At 39.7% G+C, this 19,945-nt stretch overlaps 5 protein-coding genes across 5 annotated transcripts in view; 2 read left to right on the forward strand and 3 right to left on the reverse strand.

Moving 5' to 3' along the window:
• Nucleotides 1–6,461, reverse strand: part of Cad99C (cadherin-99C) — a 21,882-nt gene extending 15,421 nt beyond the window's left edge. Inside the window, exon 1 of the mRNA XM_065485949.1 lies at nucleotides 6,242–6,461. The gene's annotated coding sequence lies outside the window, so the exon portion shown is untranslated. The remainder of the gene's footprint in view (nucleotides 1–6,241) is intronic.
• Nucleotides 6,462–8,814: 2,353 nt separating this feature from the next.
• Nucleotides 8,815–13,662, forward strand: cn (Kynurenine 3-monooxygenase cn). The gene is made up of 9 exons (XM_065487165.1): nucleotides 8,815–8,999; nucleotides 10,291–10,360; nucleotides 10,484–10,674; nucleotides 10,735–10,783; nucleotides 11,018–11,105; nucleotides 11,574–12,087; nucleotides 12,938–13,078; nucleotides 13,131–13,292; nucleotides 13,352–13,662. Exons 1-9 carry the CDS (start codon nucleotides 8,925–8,927, stop codon nucleotides 13,430–13,432), a joined length of 1,371 nt encoding a protein of 456 aa, XP_065343237.1. The 5' UTR covers nucleotides 8,815–8,924; the 3' UTR covers nucleotides 13,433–13,662.
• On the reverse strand, nucleotides 13,653–15,110 carry RpL14 (ribosomal protein L14). Its single transcript, XM_065487168.1, has 4 exons — nucleotides 15,011–15,110; nucleotides 14,402–14,503; nucleotides 14,026–14,220; nucleotides 13,653–13,896 (listed from the first exon to the last, which is right to left on the reverse strand). The coding sequence occupies exons 1-4, from the start codon at nucleotides 15,011–15,013 to the stop codon at nucleotides 13,690–13,692; spliced, it is 507 nt and encodes a 168-aa protein (XP_065343240.1). The 5' UTR covers nucleotides 15,014–15,110; the 3' UTR covers nucleotides 13,653–13,689.
• A 189-nt stretch (nucleotides 15,111–15,299) lies between these two features.
• LOC135941549 (uncharacterized) lies at nucleotides 15,300–16,249 on the forward strand. The gene is made up of 3 exons (XM_065487167.1): nucleotides 15,300–15,572; nucleotides 15,636–15,787; nucleotides 15,840–16,249. Exons 1-3 carry the CDS (start codon nucleotides 15,393–15,395, stop codon nucleotides 16,108–16,110), a joined length of 603 nt encoding a protein of 200 aa, XP_065343239.1. The 5' UTR covers nucleotides 15,300–15,392; the 3' UTR covers nucleotides 16,111–16,249.
• Mlh1 (DNA mismatch repair ATPase Mlh1) lies at nucleotides 16,250–19,553 on the reverse strand. The gene is made up of 6 exons (XM_065487164.1): nucleotides 19,350–19,553; nucleotides 19,018–19,281; nucleotides 18,576–18,941; nucleotides 18,067–18,517; nucleotides 16,487–17,014; nucleotides 16,250–16,414 (listed from the first exon to the last, which is right to left on the reverse strand). Exons 1-6 carry the CDS (start codon nucleotides 19,460–19,462, stop codon nucleotides 16,250–16,252), a joined length of 1,887 nt encoding a protein of 628 aa, XP_065343236.1. The 5' UTR covers nucleotides 19,463–19,553.
• Nucleotides 19,554–19,945: the final 392 nt, after the last annotated feature.

Consider the following 19,945-nt stretch of genomic DNA (forward strand, 5'->3'; position numbering starts at 1 on the left):
GCACGGTTTAAAGACCCAACGAACTTTTCTCCATATTGTCGAGTCAATTAGTCTATTTTTTTTTAATTTCATCCGTTTCTTCGATTGGAGTTAAGTTGTAAATTATAAAATATCTTATCGACTCTTCATAAAGAATTGAGCTATGAGAATTTGGATTTATGATTCTTAATTTATGTATAGATGTTAAATCCTGAAACGGGAGAGGAGAAAAGACACTGAAACTATACACCGATGCACGACCTCGTGAGCGTCAAACGAGCACAAAAGATGCATTTTAATCCGAGACGCTAATTCAAAATGATAATTAAGTACGGTTTTCAAACAACGATCCTTCCAGCAAATGAACTTTTTGTGAGACCATCCTTGAGGGAAATCTTAAGTCGAAAGGAATTCGAGGGGAAAAGGGCCTCGCTGGTGCGCCTGTATTATATCGTGACACATGCAGGATCAGGGTCTCGCCTTCCAGAGAGCGAGAGAGAGACAATGTGGGAACTCTGACCCCGACACGAAAACGAGGTCACTCCCAGAAAGCTGCTGGCACAAAAAGCCGCGACACATCATGAAGCGCACTCATTTGGTGCATTGTTTAGGAAGAAAAAATACGGGGATCTAATTGCAGCTTCTTTGTGAATTTCGACGAGTGCATTGTCAGGCACGATTGCGAGATTTGTTTCGGCGTCAGCCTAGTGGCGCTAATCGAGCGCAAAAACGTCCACAGTGCGTGATGGAAAGTCCAAATGCGGCTGTGGAATTAAGGAAACGGCAAGCGAAGCCATATACTACGATATTGCAGAAAAGCCGCAAAATATTCTACCAAAAGAAAGCTTTAAGACACGTTTGCTTCTATACTGTATAAATCATTCAATTTACTGTAAAATTAGATATTCTATATACCTACTATGACATGAATTATACCGAAGCGCTGTTCCCTTAAATGAAATGGTATTAATTATAATTAAATAATTATTAATTCAAATTAATTAATGTGTGCTATATTCAAACAAAAATATATATTGCTGCAGAATCGAAACGAGACCTCATCATCACTCCTGCGCAAATCATGACTGTGGGTGCAAAATTTTGATAAATGGATATAAACGTTTCAACTTCTACCATATCCCTGACCGAATAAGAGAGCTAAAATTTTGTCCCAAGCAGCAAAGCAAACATGAAGTGACCGCTGATTTTTATTCCCTGTCTGTAGTTTCAGTGTTAAACTGTGTTTTTAGAAACTGTAAGGTAAAAGAGAATTTTTTTCTTGGATATTTTAAAATACCATTTCACCAAAAAGCTACATTTAAAAAAATGTGTGCCACTAACATTATTGTACCGTTTATTTCCCTAGTTAGCAGCAGAGGACGCTTGCTGTGCTCATTATATTGTCAGGGGAGCGTGATAGGTGGTAGAAATGTTAACAAAGGTGAACAATCGCCTACTGATGTTGCGCTGTTCACACTTCTATTAAATGTTTTCCTAGGTAAAAAGTGGTAACGTTTTTGTACACTTTTTGTCACATGAATGGGCTTTTTTGTCGCGTTTTCTCCACTAAAGTTTGGCATAGCTGTTGTTTAAAGACGTATTATGTACCTAATGAGCACATATTTCGCCGCGCTTTGCAAACGACTCTCTTAATGCTCTTAATCCTCAAATGATGCCTATTCTGAGAGAAGAAAACATTACGTGATCCGCGCAGATCAGAGAAGCTATCTCTCACACGATGGTGCGAGTGAGACATAAAAAGAGAGACGAGGACGACAGATAGCGATCGGCAGTAAAATACTCGCACTAATTAATTTCAAAGAGATGCAGATTTGGGCGTAGCAAACGCGGCGTTTGTGTGTAATAAACAGTGCCCATTTGACTGCTGCTTTATTCGCAATTAAAATGCGCAGCGCGATGAGCACAGCGTGGCCTGCGAGGCTGGATGCTGCACCTGTTGCCCGACCGGCGATGACTCCTACCTCCGCCTCTGTACATGAAAGAAGTGGAAACGCGCATTTGTTCGATACGTGTTCTCTCTCTCTCTCTCTCTCTCTTGAGAGTACACAGCGTACGAGGAGCTGGCTTTTTACCCAGGCGCGGCTGCGGGAAAGAGAGATGCTTTCTAAACCAGTCCTTGGCCGAGAGAGAGAGAGAGAGAGAGAGAGAGAGAGAGAGAGAGAGAGAGAGAGAGAGAGAGAGAGAGAGAGAGAGAGAGAGAGAAATCAAAAAGGACACTTGTTGTTTTGCAAGTCAAAAGTCAATGAAACCTACAAGGCGTGACTGACGTCTGCTCAAGAGCGAGGAAACCTGATTATGCATAAGTTTGGACAGACGAGGTGCGAAAAATTGTTTCTGTCTGTCTGTCTGCCGACCTGATAATTTCTTTTGACGGCTAATTTCGTTGAAGCCGACCTGCATGCAGGAGTGATTGATTTTTTAATTTAACCCCAGCTCAATCAGTGCGCTGATAACTTTTGTATTTTTCGTTTTATTTTTTTTGCTCAAATGTTGCTTGATATTTAGGCAAGAATACGCATAGCACATATGTTGTAAATATTTGTTAAGATGGGGGAAAACCTGTCAGATATAAATGGGGAAGAAATTTTTGTGCCTTGTTTTGATAGGTCTTTAAGTTTATTTGTCTCTACATACACCGTAACAGAAGAGATGCGTACATCTGTGACCTCAATGTCACATTGATTTTCTTTGGGGGATTACATTTTTCCTTACGACAGCCTTAGGAAATTTCAAAACTCACCCAAGAAGTATTGGTCAAGCCTCTAATCGCTTAGGTAAACTAAGCAACGATCGCATGCGTTTATTTTTAAAAAGTATGATTTTATGGAGCGAAAAGTAAGCTTTTAGATTTGTGACCAACAAGACACAATTTTGATAAAATTAAAGAGGATTGAAACTGCAAAAGCCTGGAAAATACTTGTTGCCAATGCATGAACTCATCCCTTTAGATTTCAGTTGAAGCCAAAATTGAACTAAGTATAGAACTGTAAACTTTTTGGAAAAGTGGCTGCAAAGTTAGCATGCTTTTCAAGGATTGTCTCCCTACTTGAAATCTGATTTTATTTCGAAACAAAAAGAGTATCCAAAAAATGTTTCATACAGTGTTTAATAGATTTTGACGAAAGGAATTGAAATCTCCCAAGAAAATGTGGTCACGTGCAGTAAAAAATGTTTTATGAAATTTAAATTTTATTTGAATTTTTACTGTAGCAAGCTCCATTTCGACTGTTGGAAATTGGAGAGCAAATTGTTTATTATCGATCTTATTACATCCAAAAATTCAAATATTTTCCAATTGCTCTCCTGTATCAATTAATCCTGCACTTCAATTAGCAGGATTGCTGCAGTGAAAATCAAAAACTAAATTAAATTTACGCGTCTATGATTTGAGAGTTTCTACGCACTTGGCACACAACAATCAGATTATAAAAGTTTGGGGTCCCATATGCGTTTATCAAAATAATTCTTCCGTGCCGACCCTAATTAACAATGGTGATGAGTGCCGCCGAAAGTGAATCGGTAAAATTAAAACGAATACACAGACAATCGAAGCGGAAGGTGGTTAATTGGGGCGTGCGACAAAACAAAAGCCGAAGCGAGAATTGGGATCAGCGGTGCCGCGAAAACGAGAGCGCCAGGCCGCGCTTTTTGACGATAAGGGCAGATAGAGAGTGAAATTGGTAAAAGCGAGCAACTAACAGGAATTCCGACAAACTGGGTGACTAGGAAGTGTGATTAGACCGTGAAATGCACGGCGGACACCAGGCAAACATGCATTTATCAACAGACTGGACTTTGTTGGAAAACAAATTCGTTTTTTACGCGCGGATTCGATGAGTGGAGCCGCACAATGGGCGTCGATTTGATTTCCAGCATGCTCCAATGCATTAATTTCCATTGAGGCGGCCCTCAATGGGACAAACAGGGTATATTTTCTCGTTTAGGATCGCACGTGAAATCGAATCTGGTTTTAAATTACACACCCGACGGACCAGCAGCTGGATGACGAATTTCGTGAGTCGGGTTCGCTTGTCCAGCGAGCGACTCGCTTGGTGACACAACGGTGCGGGAATGTAAATCAACTGATACCCTGCTCGGTAATCAATGGTAATAGGAGAAATCTAGTGATAAATTTTGTTGAAAGTGAAATGCAGTGCGTGCGATTACACGGCAGGCAAAGATAAATTTCGATTGATATGAAAATTAGAGAGAAATCCGATCTAAAAGAATAAATAATGCTCCTAGATTAAAAACAACCCTAGCAATTTGCTTTAAATGGTGTTGATATGATATAGATGGAGGAAACATGTAAAAAATCTTCATTGTATTTGCAAAATCTAAGAATTAAAGCGACCCGGAAGCAATAATTGCACCTTTCCTCACTGCGTCAATGAAATTAATTTGGTGTACAACATTTACGCGTTAATATTCCCTGCATCGTCGATGGGAAAAACGCTCGAGAGATTTGTCCGAGATGAAATGGTCAAATTTTTAGACGAAAAGAAAATAATTCCAAATTGCTTGCATGGATTTACGGGAAAGAGAACCCTACTCACAGGTACGATTGATGAGTGGACGATGGCCCTGGACGAGGAGAGCGGCGAGCATATTTATACAGTGTTTTAAAGAAAACCACACATGCGCCTTATCTCCAAGCTTGACCAATATTGCATATTGCATAAGAGGGCAAGTGCCGAAATATGGCTCTGAAACTTCATGACTGCGGTCAGGAACTCACAATCAATTACTATCAGACTTTCAGTTTTAAAATTTCACAAAATTTTCACAATGATGTATGTTTATTGCAGGGTTGTGTAGTGAAACATGAACATTATGCATGCTACACAAACATTTTGAAATGTAAACACTATATTACTTTTATATTGTTAATTTCGACTAATTTGTAAATGAGCGAATAGGAATTGAGAAGCTCCACGTTCTGTAGTGCTGTGTGTATATACAAATAAAGTAAACTAAACTAAACAAAATACTTCAACTTTCAACATGAATAACCCACTAAAATAAAGTTATTTTACTGAACTGAATAAATAAAAAGCGGCGATTCAAACAATTAATAAAAATAATTTGAGCCAAGGTTGAAAAATAAGTTTAAAATAAATCAACTTTCAAAGCTGATCTCAACTGCAATTTAAAAAGCGAATGAATTCATTTTTCTCATTACGCTTAACTTCCTTGATACGTAATCGCATGTTTTATTCCAAGACCACTTTGTACAAGCCATTACACTCACGACATCCTTTTTCCTATTGTCAGCCCCACCAGACGAGTGCGACAATTTAACGAAATCACAGTTACAACTCTCCGCGAATTCCCACGAGCATTATCAATGGGTGCAACAATGAGTGCACACGCAGACTGAATCAGCCATGCAGTCTGGAGATTTGCAAAGCCGATTGTGCGTAAAATGAAGCTTAATTGCTTATCGACGGCGTGTTTCCACTTGTAAAATCGCGAGAGTGAATCTTGAAGGTTCAAAAGAGCCTGACGGAGCAGCAGTCCAAGCGCGAAAAACGAGCAAAAACGGCTGCGGAGCGCAAAAAGCGCGGAGGCGTGTGAGTATGAATGAGTTGAGAACGAGAGAGCAGGACACCTTCGGTGGCGGCGGCGGCGGCGGCAGCGAGGGATTTTATCATTTATGCCCGTGTGTTACCGTTATTAGCATCGGAGGATCGGAGCCGAGCGCTGAGCGTGTGTGTGAGTAAGGCAGAGAAGAAGTGCACCTGACGCGCGGCGTTGCCACTTTGGCCCCCTGACTGACCTCACCTGCGAGGTGGATTTTCACTCTTAACACCAGCATCCACATCAACAACCACCTCCGAAAATTAATAATGCGTGCGTCTGTTTGTCTGGCTGCCCAGCTAAGCGTGCAGAATTGCTCGCCGAGCGAGACGCACGCGGGCGCAACAATTAAGAAATAAAACTGACCGGCGGAGATGCTCCATCAGACGAATAGAGATGAATAATCTCACAGGCTAAACAAGGAAATGCCGGTGTCGTTTTAAATGGCGCTTTGCATCATACAATATGCGACTCATAAATGATTTAGAATAGGAAAATTCCTATTCAAAGGAATGTTCTCGCATTCTCTTCTTGATTGATAAATTTTGTACGTGTTGTTCTTGGCCAGAAAAGATCATAAACTCATACGTGTATATATAAATACATTCGCTTTCCTTTCACTTGACCCGCCCCCGCCGACCCCGGTTGTTTTCTTGCTCACCTGATTTTGGTCTCACTTCTCAGGTTTCCATCGTCCGAGGGTCCGTGCGTCGGCCCTGAATAGTCTTCGGCCTCTCGAGGATTCGGCCGCCGCTGCTGCTCGAGCCCTGGCCGATCCGAAAGCACGTTGCCTGACACACTCAAAGCGAATCGCAACCTTAACTCAACTGGCGTACCGACGGCTCGGCTCGATCGCTCGACTGTGAGCAACCTGCGGCCAGGGCGAGGGGGAGAGAGAGACACGGCAGGTTGCGCGTTGGGCGCACTGTGGCGCTGCCCCTCGGTCAGGACGCAAACTGCTCGAGCTGAACGAACTCGTTTTCGGTGCTCGGGCTCAGAGGCGCGGGCATGGACGCACTCACCGCAAATAACAGCAGGATAATTTTGATAATTATAGTGCACTTTTATGATCATCTTCTGCACGCTCGCCCGCACACAGACTCTGCAGTAAAATTGGTCTAACAAATAAATCTACAAGCAAGCTTAATATAAAAAAACTAAGAATGTTGATCGATGAATTTGTAAATTACGTGAGGTATAAATCAGAAATTAATTTGAATTATTGAAAATTTCGTTCAAAGGAGGTATTTCTGATGTTAAAAAAATCTCAACCGACGAGGACAAGTCCGTGTATTTCTTCATCGTCAATATGATAATATTTTTTGCACGTGAATATGATCCTTTTATTTTCTAAGTAGATATCAATCTAACTTTTTGAAAGTGGATTACATTTTAAAATTCATGCACAAATATATTCAATTTACCATACTATTGACTGTTGCGTTAAAACTACGGATATAAATTATAAATTAATATTCAAATTATTTAATAAAGAATATAAAAATAAAAATAACAATTAGTAGATTTTAAAGATATTTCTCTCCTTAAATCAATTCATTTATATGACAATACATAGGAGGACAAATAAAAATCTCAATGAGTAGACACGATTCACATAGAGAAATAAGATTCCTACTTTTAGTCCGTACCGAGAAAGTCTTTTTTTATATTGACGATTAACCCTTTTTGCATAACAGCCATAATAAAAATTCTCAGCCGAATTTAAAGACTGACTGGTGAGGCCAACAATTTTTTAAAGTAAATTTTAACAGAAATAAAGGCTGGTGGCCAAATTTTACTCTGGCACTTTTTGTATCTTCGATTTTGTGACCGGCGGCTGGTGCGGCGCAGCGCGGCTGGCTGTCAGTGAGACCTCTAGCTAGATTTCGCTTTCGTACTTACACCGCAGATATATCCCAAATTACTCTGGCAAAGCGTACCAGTCTGATCATTGCCAAAATATTTCGAATCGCAAATGTATGATGCTTACTGCTTGAAATGCGAACTAACAACTTAAACGTACAATTATTTGAATATGATTATTTACTATACAGCTACTAAATATTACTCTTTTCCTCCGTGTTATGTGATCACAGAACCGTCTGCCGACAGAGTACGTTATGGCACCGAAAAAGCATCGGAATTTTCTATAGCCATATATATATTCAGCTCAGGACCAGCTTTAAATAGGAGAGATACCAGCGGCATTTTAACTGACATAATCTTAGTCCCCGCGTCGTTAGCATTGCTCTGGAGCCACTGGACAGATGGATTTCGACAGAGGAGCTTATACGCTGAGAGACATAAAGTAATTCACAGAATCCAAGCTATTTAATAGTATATACTCAAACTTCTTTAAATTGATTCATGTGGACGGTTTCATTTTAGTATTAAACTGAAAACTTGACAATACGCTTTAGAGCTATTAAAAATCGCACGAAGCGCTTTTTCTAGAATAATTGAGGGCCAACAAAGAAGATTCGAAAAATTGAGCCAGTGACCGGACGTGTGTACTGTGAATACTGTATTGAAAGAAGCAAGACGGCTGTGGATTCAGCGAGTGCATCGAAATTAATAAAGTTAGTAGAATGGTGGGGGAGCTCCCTGCTGCATGCAAAGCAGACGTGTTTTATAATAATAATAATGATTAAAACCTGCGTTCGCACTGACCGCAGATGCGCCACGCAAGTTTCTTAGCGTGGTACACAAATAAATTTTATTCGCACTGGGGGAGACTAGACATTTTTAATAAACCTTGGAGCATTTTTCGAGTGTTTTAGATTCAAATTTTAAAAATATAATAAATTAACTTTAACCCTTTTCAACCTGCAAAGGCGCAGCATTTTTTTATAAAAACATAAGGGCAAGTGGAAACGGCGGGTTGGATCTAAAAATACAATCATTTTTCTGTATATAACACCGATTTAATCAGCACAAAATCGTTCATGAGATGAACTTGGCCTGTATTTGTCCCTTTTTAAAAAAAGTCACTTGTCCTTTTTCGCCACAGTAGAAAGGTGCATGTTCAAAAATAAACTTAATAGTATTGTGCCAAATATACCATGGTCGTAGGTTCAGGTTTGCTAAAAATAGCTCGTGTTGCTGGGCTAACGAGAGGTGTTGTGTAACGGAGAAGGAATAAATAAAACGAAGCACGTGACCACCGTTGATGATGTGCGTCGTGGAATTAATACATATATATTTTATCTTGTCTTGGACGAGAGAGGGAGAGCGTTGGCCGTGCATCCACCCTGAGGACAAGCACGCATGCGTCCTCCGTGTCTTAAGAGCTTACCCAGCTCTGAAATATACACCAGTCGAGTGTCTCACGTCTCTCTGAAAACATGGAAACGATCACAGGTGCCAATGGTTGCGACGGCTTCCCAAAAATCAAAGTTGCCATCGTCGGAGGAGGCCTGGTAAGATCCAAACGATAAATTTATTTTAATTTTCGTCATGTTTATAAAAGAAATTCAGATCCCAACCACCATAAATGTTACATAACAAATGTCGGCATGCAATAACTGCATGTTAACTCTTTCTGCGAAAAAAATAACTGGAGCATAGAAAAAAATGCCATGATAAAGTGAATTATTATCAAATCCTCACCATTTTTTTCCAGAAATAGATAATGCTCAGGCCTTTTGTGGTTGATTTATGAAATTATAAAATAAGAAAAAAAGCTAATAATACATATTTGAGCGCTTATGTAGCAGATAACACTAGATATATTAGATTGAAATATTATTTGCAGTCAGCGAATCAGACGTCAATTTATTTTTAAGTAGATGTGATCTGACTCAATGGCATTGATCGGAGGTCATCATAACATTTACATTTATAACAATTAAAGATAACATTGGATCGCTCAGAAGATATTAAAATTATACAAACTACGCCATCAGTTTTGTTCCCTAACGGAACTCATAATATTTTAGCAATATACAGTAAAATATTATTCGTTTACAATTTTAAACCAGAGGCTCCCTTCAAAATAATGATTCCAATAATAAAAGTGAAGGTTGTTAATCCACGGCAAGAATCAAAGAGAAATCGGTTGTCCAACGAGATTCAAAAATAGCCTTCAGCGGCCTTAAGTTGTTTCCCAGCGTCCAGGTAATAACTGGAAATTTTAGAATTCCACGTATTTTCAGATGAATTAGCAAATTTTTTTATTTAAAAGTTTTCAACCTTGTGCTCTGCAATTTTTTGTGACATATTTATTTTTTTTTAAACTGGAAAATTGTATTTTCACTGTTTTAGAACGAAATTAAAACAAAGCGATTTTGCGTGCTGGTCAACGTGTCACCAAGCCACTTTCATTTTGCATGGCAAGCAATGGAGTTTTTATACCGTCTCACCCATCACACGTCCGCCAACCGACGACGCTGGGGAACATAATGCGAAACCTCTAAAACTCGTCTGCGTCTCGGATTTCTCCCTTCTCAACAAGGCGATTTTTTACCACCGATTAGTTGTGCTACGAACACGCATTCAAAATTACACACAGCAATAAGAATACGTGCATGCAAATGAAAAAAAATCGTGTGCACAACATCACGTAGCACCACCACCACCACCTAAAAACGCGCTAAAGACTTTCGTGCGAAAATGAAAAGTTCAAATTTCAATTAATGATCTCTTATTAAACACGCATTTCATGTATTTAAATAATGCATGAATAATCTGAATCTCGAATATCAATTGCAGGTGGGAACTCTAAGCGCGTGTTACTTTGCGAAGAGAGGTCACGAGGTGCACTTGTACGAGCTACGTCCAGGTTATTATACTTTTATTAAAAATCATTTATGTACTTGGTATAGAGAGATGATTTATATAAAATGCACGTAAAAATGTAGTTTGCCTCCCCTTGTTTTGAACAAAATAACACAAAAATTGTCAGACATCCGTGACTTGGAGCACGTCCCTGGCCGCTCCATCAACCTGGCCCTTTCTGTGCGTGGCAGGGCGGCCCTGAAGGAGGTGGGTCTGGAGGAGCAGTTGGTGCAGCGGCACGGCATTCCCATGTACGCGCGTATGATTCATGAGCTGGACGGCTCCACCAGGTCCATCCCGTACGGAAAGAAGGACCAGGTGCGTTTTCCATTGGCGCCCGCGCCGACACTTTTTGACCACAATTTTCCTGGTTGACAGTGCATCTACTCCGTGGGCAGGAGATTCCTGAACGAGTCTTTGTTAACAGGTAATCCGACACCGCGAGTTCCAGGCCGCAATGCAATGGTTTTCACGTGACCACGCGAGGCATCGATTTCAAGGATGTCTCTCCTTTGCGTGTCCAGAGTCACGTCACTCTTAATCCCCATTAAAAATTAAACGAATAAGGCTAATTAATTTTAATCTTTTTACGGAATTAACACCTGCTCGCAATAATACTGTTTATATTCATTCAATGATCTTTAATACAAATTAATTTCAGCGGCGGAGAAATACCCCAATGTGCATTGCCACTTCAACCAAAAACTTGTTTCGGCGGATTTGAAACAAGGGCAGATGACGTTCGAAAGGTTTGTTCGTTTTCATATTTTTCACTCTGTCTGACGCATTTAAATATTTATTACTAGCGAACAGCGCCAAATTTGATTATTTTATAGAACTGAGTGTTTGCATCTTAACCGCGGAGCAAACAGTAATTTCCTTAGAACGAATTGCATATTCACAAATTATGCAACGTTGAAATGAATAAAACAACACGGGTTTCAGTTTTGGACTCAAACCACAAAACGCAATTTGGCTTTATTGAGATTTTTGTACCGCTGTGTAATACAAATAAAGGAAATTAAAAATTAAACAGGAAATTTAACAAAAGAAGTCTATGATACACTAAATTTTCTTCATTTACTTACTATGGGAGAAAAACTGATGAAAATAATAATTATTTCAAAGATCTATTTTTACTGATACGTTTTGTAGCAGATTTTTAACTAAAGATAATTCCAGTTTTGCAGCGAGATTAAAAAAATCCACCTTTGCAGGCAGCCAAGCAAAGAGATTGAGCAAGTGGAGGCGCAACTGGTGGTTGGCGCAGACGGCGCCTTTTCCTCAGTGCGCAAGCAAATGATGAAGCAGCCTCTGTTCGACTTCAGCCAAACCTACATCCCCCACGGCTACCTGGAGCTCTGCATTCCAGCCCTGTCAGACGGCACGCACGCCATGCCCAAGAACTACCTGCACATCTGGCCGCGCGGCCGTTTCATGATGATTGCCCTGCCGAATCAGGACGCCTCCTGGACCGTGACCCTGTTCATGCCCTTCGACGAGTTTGGCAAGCTGGACACGCCGCAACGCCTGCTCGCGTTCTTCAAAGAGCACTTCCCGGACGCTGTGCCTCTCATCGGGGAGGAAAAACTCGTGTCTGACTTCTTCGCGTGCAAGCCATCGCCTCTCGTGTCGGTCAAGTGTGGACCGTACAACATCGGTGACACTGCCCTCATCATCGGGGACGCTGCCCACGCTATGGTGCCCTTCTACGGCCAGGGCATGAACGCGGTACGTAATTATTTATTAGATGGGAGATAAATTAATAGTAAAACTATCTTTATCTTTTTTTTTAAATTTGTAGGAAAAAAATTGATCATTGCAAAATTAAAATAATTTAATAACTGGATTAAGAAAATTCTTGATAGAGATAAGTGAAAATTTAAATACTATCTTTGCCTACTCTCACGAGGCGCAGGGAAATACAGTATATTTAGATTTGAACTCTTCTACAATTTTCATTTCTCACATTACTGTTCTATTATTTTATTCGAATTATGATTTTCATGATATTATAATTAGAGATTTGATTATGACAACGACAGTGCCTCACTGCTAACAAGGTAACCCTTAAGGATTTGACGTTTTAGTTTTTGGCGAAATTACTATATTTTAACTACTGACTCTTCTCAACAAGGCAAATTGATCCATAGATCGTTTTTTGACTCTCCAGTAAACTTCATAAATTTTAAACTATTGCTCAATTTGCTAAATGGGCTCACTTACGATCCGAGATGACGTTTTAAAATATCTGAGCAAACTACTGGGTCGCATAGCTTCATTATTATTGTTTAGAAAAAAATTCAGATTTTTTCGGTTTACTTTATTAACTTTTTTAGTTGCCTATTTTTTGTGTTAAAACTGAAGCTAGGAGGTTTTAGTCTGGATGTAACAAATAATAGTCAAATGTTATAATATTTTCAGTGTTACCATATGATTACCAAAACGTCAAAAGTTCCCTTGTTAAATAGGTTGACCCACATTTGCAAACACAACCCAATTAACTAATGGAAACCCAGAATTTAAAACCCCCCATCACCCTGCGAATTCCAGCTATTGACTCTAAAATTTACTACTGTAGGGCTTTGAGGACTGCCGACTGCTTGATGCAGTGCTCCTGAAACACAAATTTGACGTGGGCCCTGCACTAAAAGAGTTTTCTACAACGCGAAGACCTGACGCAGAGGCAATCTGTGGCTTGGCAATGTACAACTACGTTGAAGTGAGACGCAAAATTTAAGACAAAGACAGGTTTAACGGCACTCTCAAACTAGATGCGCGACTTGGTGAACAGGAAATCTTTCCTGATCAGAAAGAAGGTGGACAGCCTACTGCACTCACTGATGCCCAACCTTTGGATTCCACTCTACACATCAGTCACCTTCTCTCACATGCCATACGCGCAATGCATCAAGAACAAAGAATGGCAGGACAAGGTCCGACATACAAAGCAAACCCAGCATAATTATCCTATTAACAAACGACGATTTTACAGATCCTAGACCGAGCCTTAACCTTGATGGCAGCTTCACTGGTGGCGTTCGCAGCCTTTTTCTATTATAACGCAACTCATTGAGATCAGTGCCTTGAAATACCCAAAATACATGAGAAACTGGAACCTCTCAGACCGACCATTATTTCTACATATTTGTAAATTTCACTGCCTTTTCCTTTAGCGGGACCAAATAAAATATAACTATCCTGACCATTCACTAGAAATTAAGTTTTGTCTATTGATACTATTCATTCTGTTTTTTCCTGAGCAGTATTGAATTATTTGAAATGAAATTTGACAGTTTTAAGAGATAGGCGTTTTTTATTTAACATACAAGCTTACTTCTTTCCCTTGCCCTTGGCGGCAGCCTTGGCCGCAGCATTCTTAGGGTTGGCGGTCTTCTTGCTGCGTTTCCTGGCAGGGAAAGTACGGCCTGAGCGCGCAGCCTTTGTCTTCAGCTTCTGGTACACTCTAGTGATAATGCGATTGCGAGTCTGGCGCGCACGGCCAAGCTTGAAGCGGTCGAAATCAGTAAGCTCCGATCTCTGCAAATAAGGAAATTATCAGCCAAAATTCTTTTCAACGCAGTTTTAACATATTTCCAAGTTAGCTCTGGCTGCTGCCAATTAAATTTCGATCAAAACAATAGAGAAAGAGAAACAATCAATTCGCACCCTCTTCCTGGCGTCAATTTTATGGGCCCAACTGCTCTCAGCCCACTTTTCACTGATCTGGGCTTCCTTCCAGGACTTGCGGACAATTCTGGTGGGCGAGGTGTAGGTCAGGGGAAACTTGAACTTCGTCAGATGCATCTGCTTGAAGCGCACAGCTGTCCGGGGCACGCCGGACTCGGGTCCATCAACCAGAGCCTGCAATGAAACATTCATTGTCAATTTATGCTTGCATAACTTCATACAATGTGGTTGAAAGAACATAATTCAGTGACGCAAATATATAATCATGTACGATCAGACGGCAATTCCTATTTTTTAGTATCATCATAATGGACCACGAAGTATGTTAAAATAATAATTACACATAGATACTTACCCTGGTTTGGTCAATAACATCCACAATGGTGCATAATTTGCCACTGTGAATGCCTTCGGCGATGTACGCCACTCGGCCTGGCTCAACGAACCTTTGGAATGGCTGTAACAAACATAATATATATTTCATTGAGCTATTAACATATAAAACGTGATTTACAATGAAATATAGCTAACTTTTAATTAAAATATATCGCTAAATTTCAGTCATGCAATTCAATTTCACCTTTAGCTCGGAATTCAAGATGCTAAAAGACACCAATGTTTAAAAGACCGCACCATGGACTTAGGAACCAGGTTAGACGCAAAGGTTGAATTTAGTTTCCACAGTACAAATCCGAATGAATTCACTCGCATTTTTTATAACAATTTAGGTAAAAATTACTCTAAATTGTGAGCGTTATTAATCCAGATCGGCATGCTTTCTACAGTAAACCACGTGGCAACGCGGTGTAATGTTTACAGGCAGATAAAATATTTAGGAGGGCAGCATTTTTAAGCCGAATTATAAGCAAAGACTATTAAGTAGTTGTTTACGGATGTTTTTTCCAGAAAATACGCTCAATATTAGAATAATTTCTCAAAATTACAGCGCCCGGCGCGTACTCACCATGTCGCTAGACGTCAAGAATAATGGCCGACCAAACGTACCAGGCTGACGACAAACACTGCTCTAGTTTTCTTGATGCACACCATGACTTTGAAAGTAACTTATTCAATAGCTAAGTGAATGTGTGCAAAAAAATTATATTAATTTGAGTTTGTAAAAAATTAATTTTGCAAGAATAAGGTAACTTTAAAATACTTTATTTGTGGGAAACATTATTGTGACCTGTTTTTAAATTATTGGCGCGAAAATTTAAATTTTGTGTTGACATTGACTACTACTATTACGCGACATGGTTTGAGTGAGCTGTTTGTAGGAAGTCTTATTGTTAGTCGTGACAGTATGCTACTTTAAGTTGAGGAGTTTGCTTGAAAAATTTGTGGAAATGGCGGAGCTGAAACAAGACCTCCAGGAGTATCTCCTTTCAAAGGAGTCATCCTCATCGTCGCTAAAAATTGAGATGCCCAGTCTCCCAGACGTTCTTTCGAAGCCCTCTTCCTGGTTTTCGAAGGATTCATCATCAGCACCTGACCAGAGCACGGCATCTTACTGTTTTCCTTCTATGGTAATTTAAATATCTCGTGTATTTTGTTAAACAATATAATTTACATAAATAATAATTTTGCAGTCTCGCCTCCAAAGGATAATTGGGTTCGCCTGTTGCCTGGGAATGGGGATGCTGTGCTTTGGACTGTCTCTGCTCTACTTGCCGGTGCTGGTTCTCAAAGCGAGAAAATTTGCTCTGCTGTTCACCATGGGCAGTTTATTCTCTATGATTAGGTAGGATATTTTGTTTTGACACAGTGAAATTAAATTATAATTTGCTTTTCAGCTTTTCCTTTCTGTGGGGCGTGACTGCTCACTGGCAACACATGACTGCAAAGGAACGGCTGCCTTTTTCCGCCTGCTATGTGGCATCTCTCCTGGCAACAATCTATTTTTCAATGGTAGTCCAAAGCACCCCGATAACATGCTTGTGTGCCGTCCTGCAAGTGGTGGCCCTGGTCTGGTTCCTCCTGTCGTACGTACCAAGCGGCCACAATGGAATTAAATTCCTGTTCCAACTCTGCACTAGCTCCATAGGTCGAACACTGCCTGTTTGAGTGACATTGACAATACAGGGTGGTGGTGGAAAATTTGTGCCCATTGTTGTGTTAAATTAATATGTTATCATAATAGCATTATTTCTTTGTGTATATTTTATTTACAAATTAAATTATTAAACAAAAATATATATTATATTCAGCATCTTTCAAAAATTGGATACAAGTCTTCCACTCTCGCAACCTGCAACAAGAGGCGTCTCTCCAAAATGGACTTGGGTGGCAGAAATTCGGTTCTCATTGCTCGTAAAACGCTGTTTTCCATTACAGTGTTGAATTCATTTGTTGCATGATCATCACGGTCCTATAATTCAGAACATTGTTGTCTTATTTTCAGTACAAATTGGTTTTAATGGTATCTAATGCAAGCTTTCACCTTTTCGTTTGTCGAGTCCAAACGGAGTTCTGGGTGTGCATAAAATGAAGCAACTTCTCGGCACACTCCACTGAAGCACTCCTTTTCTGCGTCCCATTCCACATCGGTAGCAAGCCTCACAATCAGCATGGGAAGTTCTCCAAAATCTGGGACATAATTTTCCAGCAGCAAGGGAAACGCCAGCATTTTGCCTTCCTCGTTGATCACAATGTTGAAATAATCCTCAAGCATTGCTCGTTTTTGCGTGAGAAATGCTGATATTGCGGTGGCGAGTTCTTCCTTTGGGCCGTGACTCTCTTCCCAACCGCACTCTTCCAATTGAAGAGCTTCCAAAGCTGCCGAAGCCAAGTCCAAAGGTTCTTTGAAACTTAATTGGCCGAAGTCCCCAAAGCGATTGATAAGCAGCTGGTAGAAAAACTCGGAACACACTTCTTGCGTCTGGACCATGCACAGTTTAGTTGAGTGCTGGATAAAAATCACTCCTTTTTGCCAGTCACCTCCAACGTAAGAGTGAGTGCTGAAAATCTCCTGAAACAAAAAATTCAGTAAAATTTTTAAGGTGCTGAAAAACTGAATCGAATCAACTAAAATCATGATGAATATTGAAGATTAAGGTGAATACAAAAATATATAAATGGCGGTCAAAGGAAAGCAAATTTTGTAGTTGTGACCAGAAAAATTTTAAATCTTTGAGTATAACTTGCAATTATTAGGGTGTATTTCCTGACTAGTTTATATACCGTATGATATTTTCCCTGAAATTTTTGTTTTGTTCCAAGATAGCCTCCGGACCTCGACTGATTGAAAACGTCTGTGTAAATTAACATTTTTAGGTATTGCTCCAAAACAAATACCTTTTGTTGAAAATTATATACTTTAAAAATTATTTGAGCTAACGTGTTTTTTTAATGTTTTTCAAACTTCAAGACCTTCAAGTCAGCCATTCCTACAGTTTTTAATGGATCAAACTTAATTTTAGAAAATTTCAAGATATTTTCACTTTCCCCCAACTTCTCGTCATATTTTTAATTGAAATTGTCTATTATTTTTAAATAAATAATTCTAAATGCATTTATGAAAAATTCTAGAAACAAAGCAGTCCAAAAATAAATTTAATTTAGCTACATAATATGAGTACTTTTTGGATTATTGGATGAATACTTTGCTAAAATAATGGCCGACTGAGATAATTCATTGACAAATATCAGTCATTTTTAAAAACTTAATCGTAACCCTGACAGAGTACAAAATAGAAGTAGATATTTAAAAAAAATCACTTTCATTTGATACAAGTTAAAATATTTTCAAAATTTTAATAAAAAAAATATCAAAGATACTAAATACTTATTTGTAAGAGTTGAAAAAATAAAAGTCAAAACAAGAAAAAAGTAATAATATTCATCTGGTAAGGAATTTTTGGTATTGTTCTGCTATATAATTACTTTTATCAGGAAGTAAGAAGTATAATTATATTATTAAATTTTAATTCTATATTGTATCTTGATTACAAAATTTTCTGGTTCAGTAAAGAGCATTACTTGCGATGCTTAAGGAGGATAACAAAAATGGTATACAATTACCTGAACATTTTGATCCAGCTGCTCGTCAATTTGTTTCCTCAGTTCTTTCACGCTGTCAAGCGAGACACTGTTTCTCTTTGGGCCTGTGGTAGTTTTGGGATTTGCCGCTTTGTTAGGCTTCTGCTCAATCACCATGGGCTGCACAGATTTGCTTGATTCAACGGCCACTCCATGGCTTTTGGATTTATGGTTGGCGCTCAACTTTTCCTTGAGCTCCGACCCGATCCTTTCAATGATGGCTCTTTCGTTGAAGAACTCGACAGACTCCTTGGTGGGGTGGACGTTGACATCAACAAAACGCTGGGGCATCTCAACGCTCAGGTAGACAAAAGGGTAAGATTTTGCAGGCAGGTATTCAGAGTACACGAGCTCCACCTGCTTCTTAATGCTGGGGCACTCGACAAGCCGACCATTGATGAAAATGATCATTTCAAGACGAGGGCCTTTGTACCTGGAAGAAATTGCACATTTCAAGACGGTTTTGCTTTAGTGACAGTTATGTAGTATACCTTCCGTTGGTTGCGTGACCTGTTACTTGTAAGTTGAGGTCCTTATCTTCAAATCCCAAGTCAAACAGCTCTTTAGCAATTTCAGACCCATAAATGAGTTGAATATTATTTTTAGCGCTAGATTTGACTGGGGTGTTAATTTCTGCTGTGCTGTCACCCAACTTTTTTAAATTGAAAGCTGTCAGGGAATTTTGGATTGAGTATTTTCCAACAAGATCGCAGATTCTGCTGAACTCCTCATTTGGCTTCAATGCCTCTCTTCTAGTTTTACAGTTGTAAAAGAGATCTTCGACTAGGATTTTTGTACCCTGGTTTGCAGCACATGGTTTGGGCTGTCCTTGGATTTTTCCATCAACATACGTAGCCCTGATAGAAATCGATACAATTTTTCATTTAACATAATTTTAGTAATTCATAAAACTAAACTATCACGATTGTATACCTGTAAGCACACTTGGCATCTGCTGTTTTTGTGGTGATTGTGACGTGAGCTACATGGCTGATGCTGGCAAGAGCCTCTCCACGAAAGCCATACGTTCCTACTGTGGCCAGATCTTCAAATTTCTTTAGTTTGCTAGTGGTGAATCTCTCGCAGATAATGTCCATGTCTTTGAGCCTAATGCCGGTGCCATTGTCCAAAATTTGCAGACTCTTGATTCCACCGTCTTTAACGACAACCTGAACGCTGGTAGCCTTGGCATCTAAGCTGTTTAAAATGCAAAGGATTTGCAGTTGTATTTCAAGGAAAAAAAGATAAATCAGATGAATAGCCACCTATTTTCCATCATTTCTTTCAGGGCGTTTGAGGGACGCTGGATTACCTCTCCAGCGGCAATCCTGTTGATGACAACTTCATCCAATTTTCTAATAACTCCCAATTCACTCATAATGAAGATTGGAAGTCAATGATATTTTGGATATTTTGAGGATGTTTGCGAATTTCTTGATCTCAAATTTTTGTCTCTCAAGTCCCGCGCTTTAGCAGTGTCACAAGTAGTCTCAGTCACATGGGTTTGGATTTGTTTTGATGTACATACGCAAAATCAACATTTTACTACTCCGCGAAATTCAAATCGAGAGGTGTGATTGGTGGAGCCGTGTATAAAGATGGCTTAACCAGCTGTCTTGTACCAGTTAAGAGTTCAAATTCGAAGCCCCGCCTACTTTCCGGGTGAACTTGTGGTTTGTTGCTTGCTCTTGCAGCTGCGATCGGCCCGCTCTTCGCTTTTAAGTGCGGCACTGCGCCCTGCGGTTCTGCACAGCTACAGCTGCGAGCTGCGAGTGCTGGGCTCTCTTGCTATTTTCTCTGCGCGCTCTTTGTTTTTGTTTGGATTCGTCATTGGACATTGGACTCCGACTTCGCTTGGTGG

This window comes from Cloeon dipterum, chromosome 3 (genome assembly GCF_949628265.1).
Source record: "Cloeon dipterum chromosome 3, ieCloDipt1.1, whole genome shotgun sequence".
Classification (NCBI taxonomy): domain Eukaryota; kingdom Metazoa; phylum Arthropoda; class Insecta; order Ephemeroptera; family Baetidae; genus Cloeon; species Cloeon dipterum.

Bases quoted from the DNA above. Each gene is read 5' to 3' on its own strand.
- cn (XM_065487165.1), top strand. From the start codon at position 8,925: ATGGAAACGATCACAGGTGCCAATGGTTGCGACGGCTTCCCAAAAATC. The intron at 10,675-10,734 runs GTGCGTTTTCCA...CCTGGTTGACAG, and splicing joins CGTACGGAAAGAAGGACCAG to TGCATCTACTCCGTGGGCAG. The intron at 12,088-12,937 runs GTACGTAATTAT...TTACTACTGTAG, and splicing joins ACGGCCAGGGCATGAACGCG to GGCTTTGAGGACTGCCGACT.
- RpL14 (XM_065487168.1), bottom strand. The intron at 14,221-14,401 runs GTAAGTATCTAT...GTTTCATTGCAG, and splicing joins ATGTTATTGACCAAACCAGG to GCTCTGGTTGATGGACCCGA. The intron at 13,897-14,025 runs GTGCGAATTGAT...CCTTATTTGCAG, and splicing joins AAATTGACGCCAGGAAGAGG to AGATCGGAGCTTACTGATTT.
- LOC135941549 (XM_065487167.1), top strand. From the start codon at position 15,393: ATGGCGGAGCTGAAACAAGACCTCCAGGAGTATCTCCTTTCAAAGGAG. The intron at 15,573-15,635 runs GTAATTTAAATA...ATAATTTTGCAG, and splicing joins CTTACTGTTTTCCTTCTATG to TCTCGCCTCCAAAGGATAAT. The intron at 15,788-15,839 runs GTAGGATATTTT...TTTGCTTTTCAG, and splicing joins AGTTTATTCTCTATGATTAG to CTTTTCCTTTCTGTGGGGCG.
- Mlh1 (XM_065487164.1), bottom strand. From the start codon at position 19,462: ATGAGTGAATTGGGAGTTATTAGAAAATTGGATGAAGTTGTCATCAAC. The intron at 19,282-19,349 runs GTGGCTATTCAT...CATTTTAAACAG, and splicing joins AAAGAAATGATGGAAAATAG to CTTAGATGCCAAGGCTACCA. The intron at 17,015-18,066 runs GTAATTGTATAC...TTTTTGTTTCAG, and splicing joins AGCTGGATCAAAATGTTCAG to GAGATTTTCAGCACTCACTC.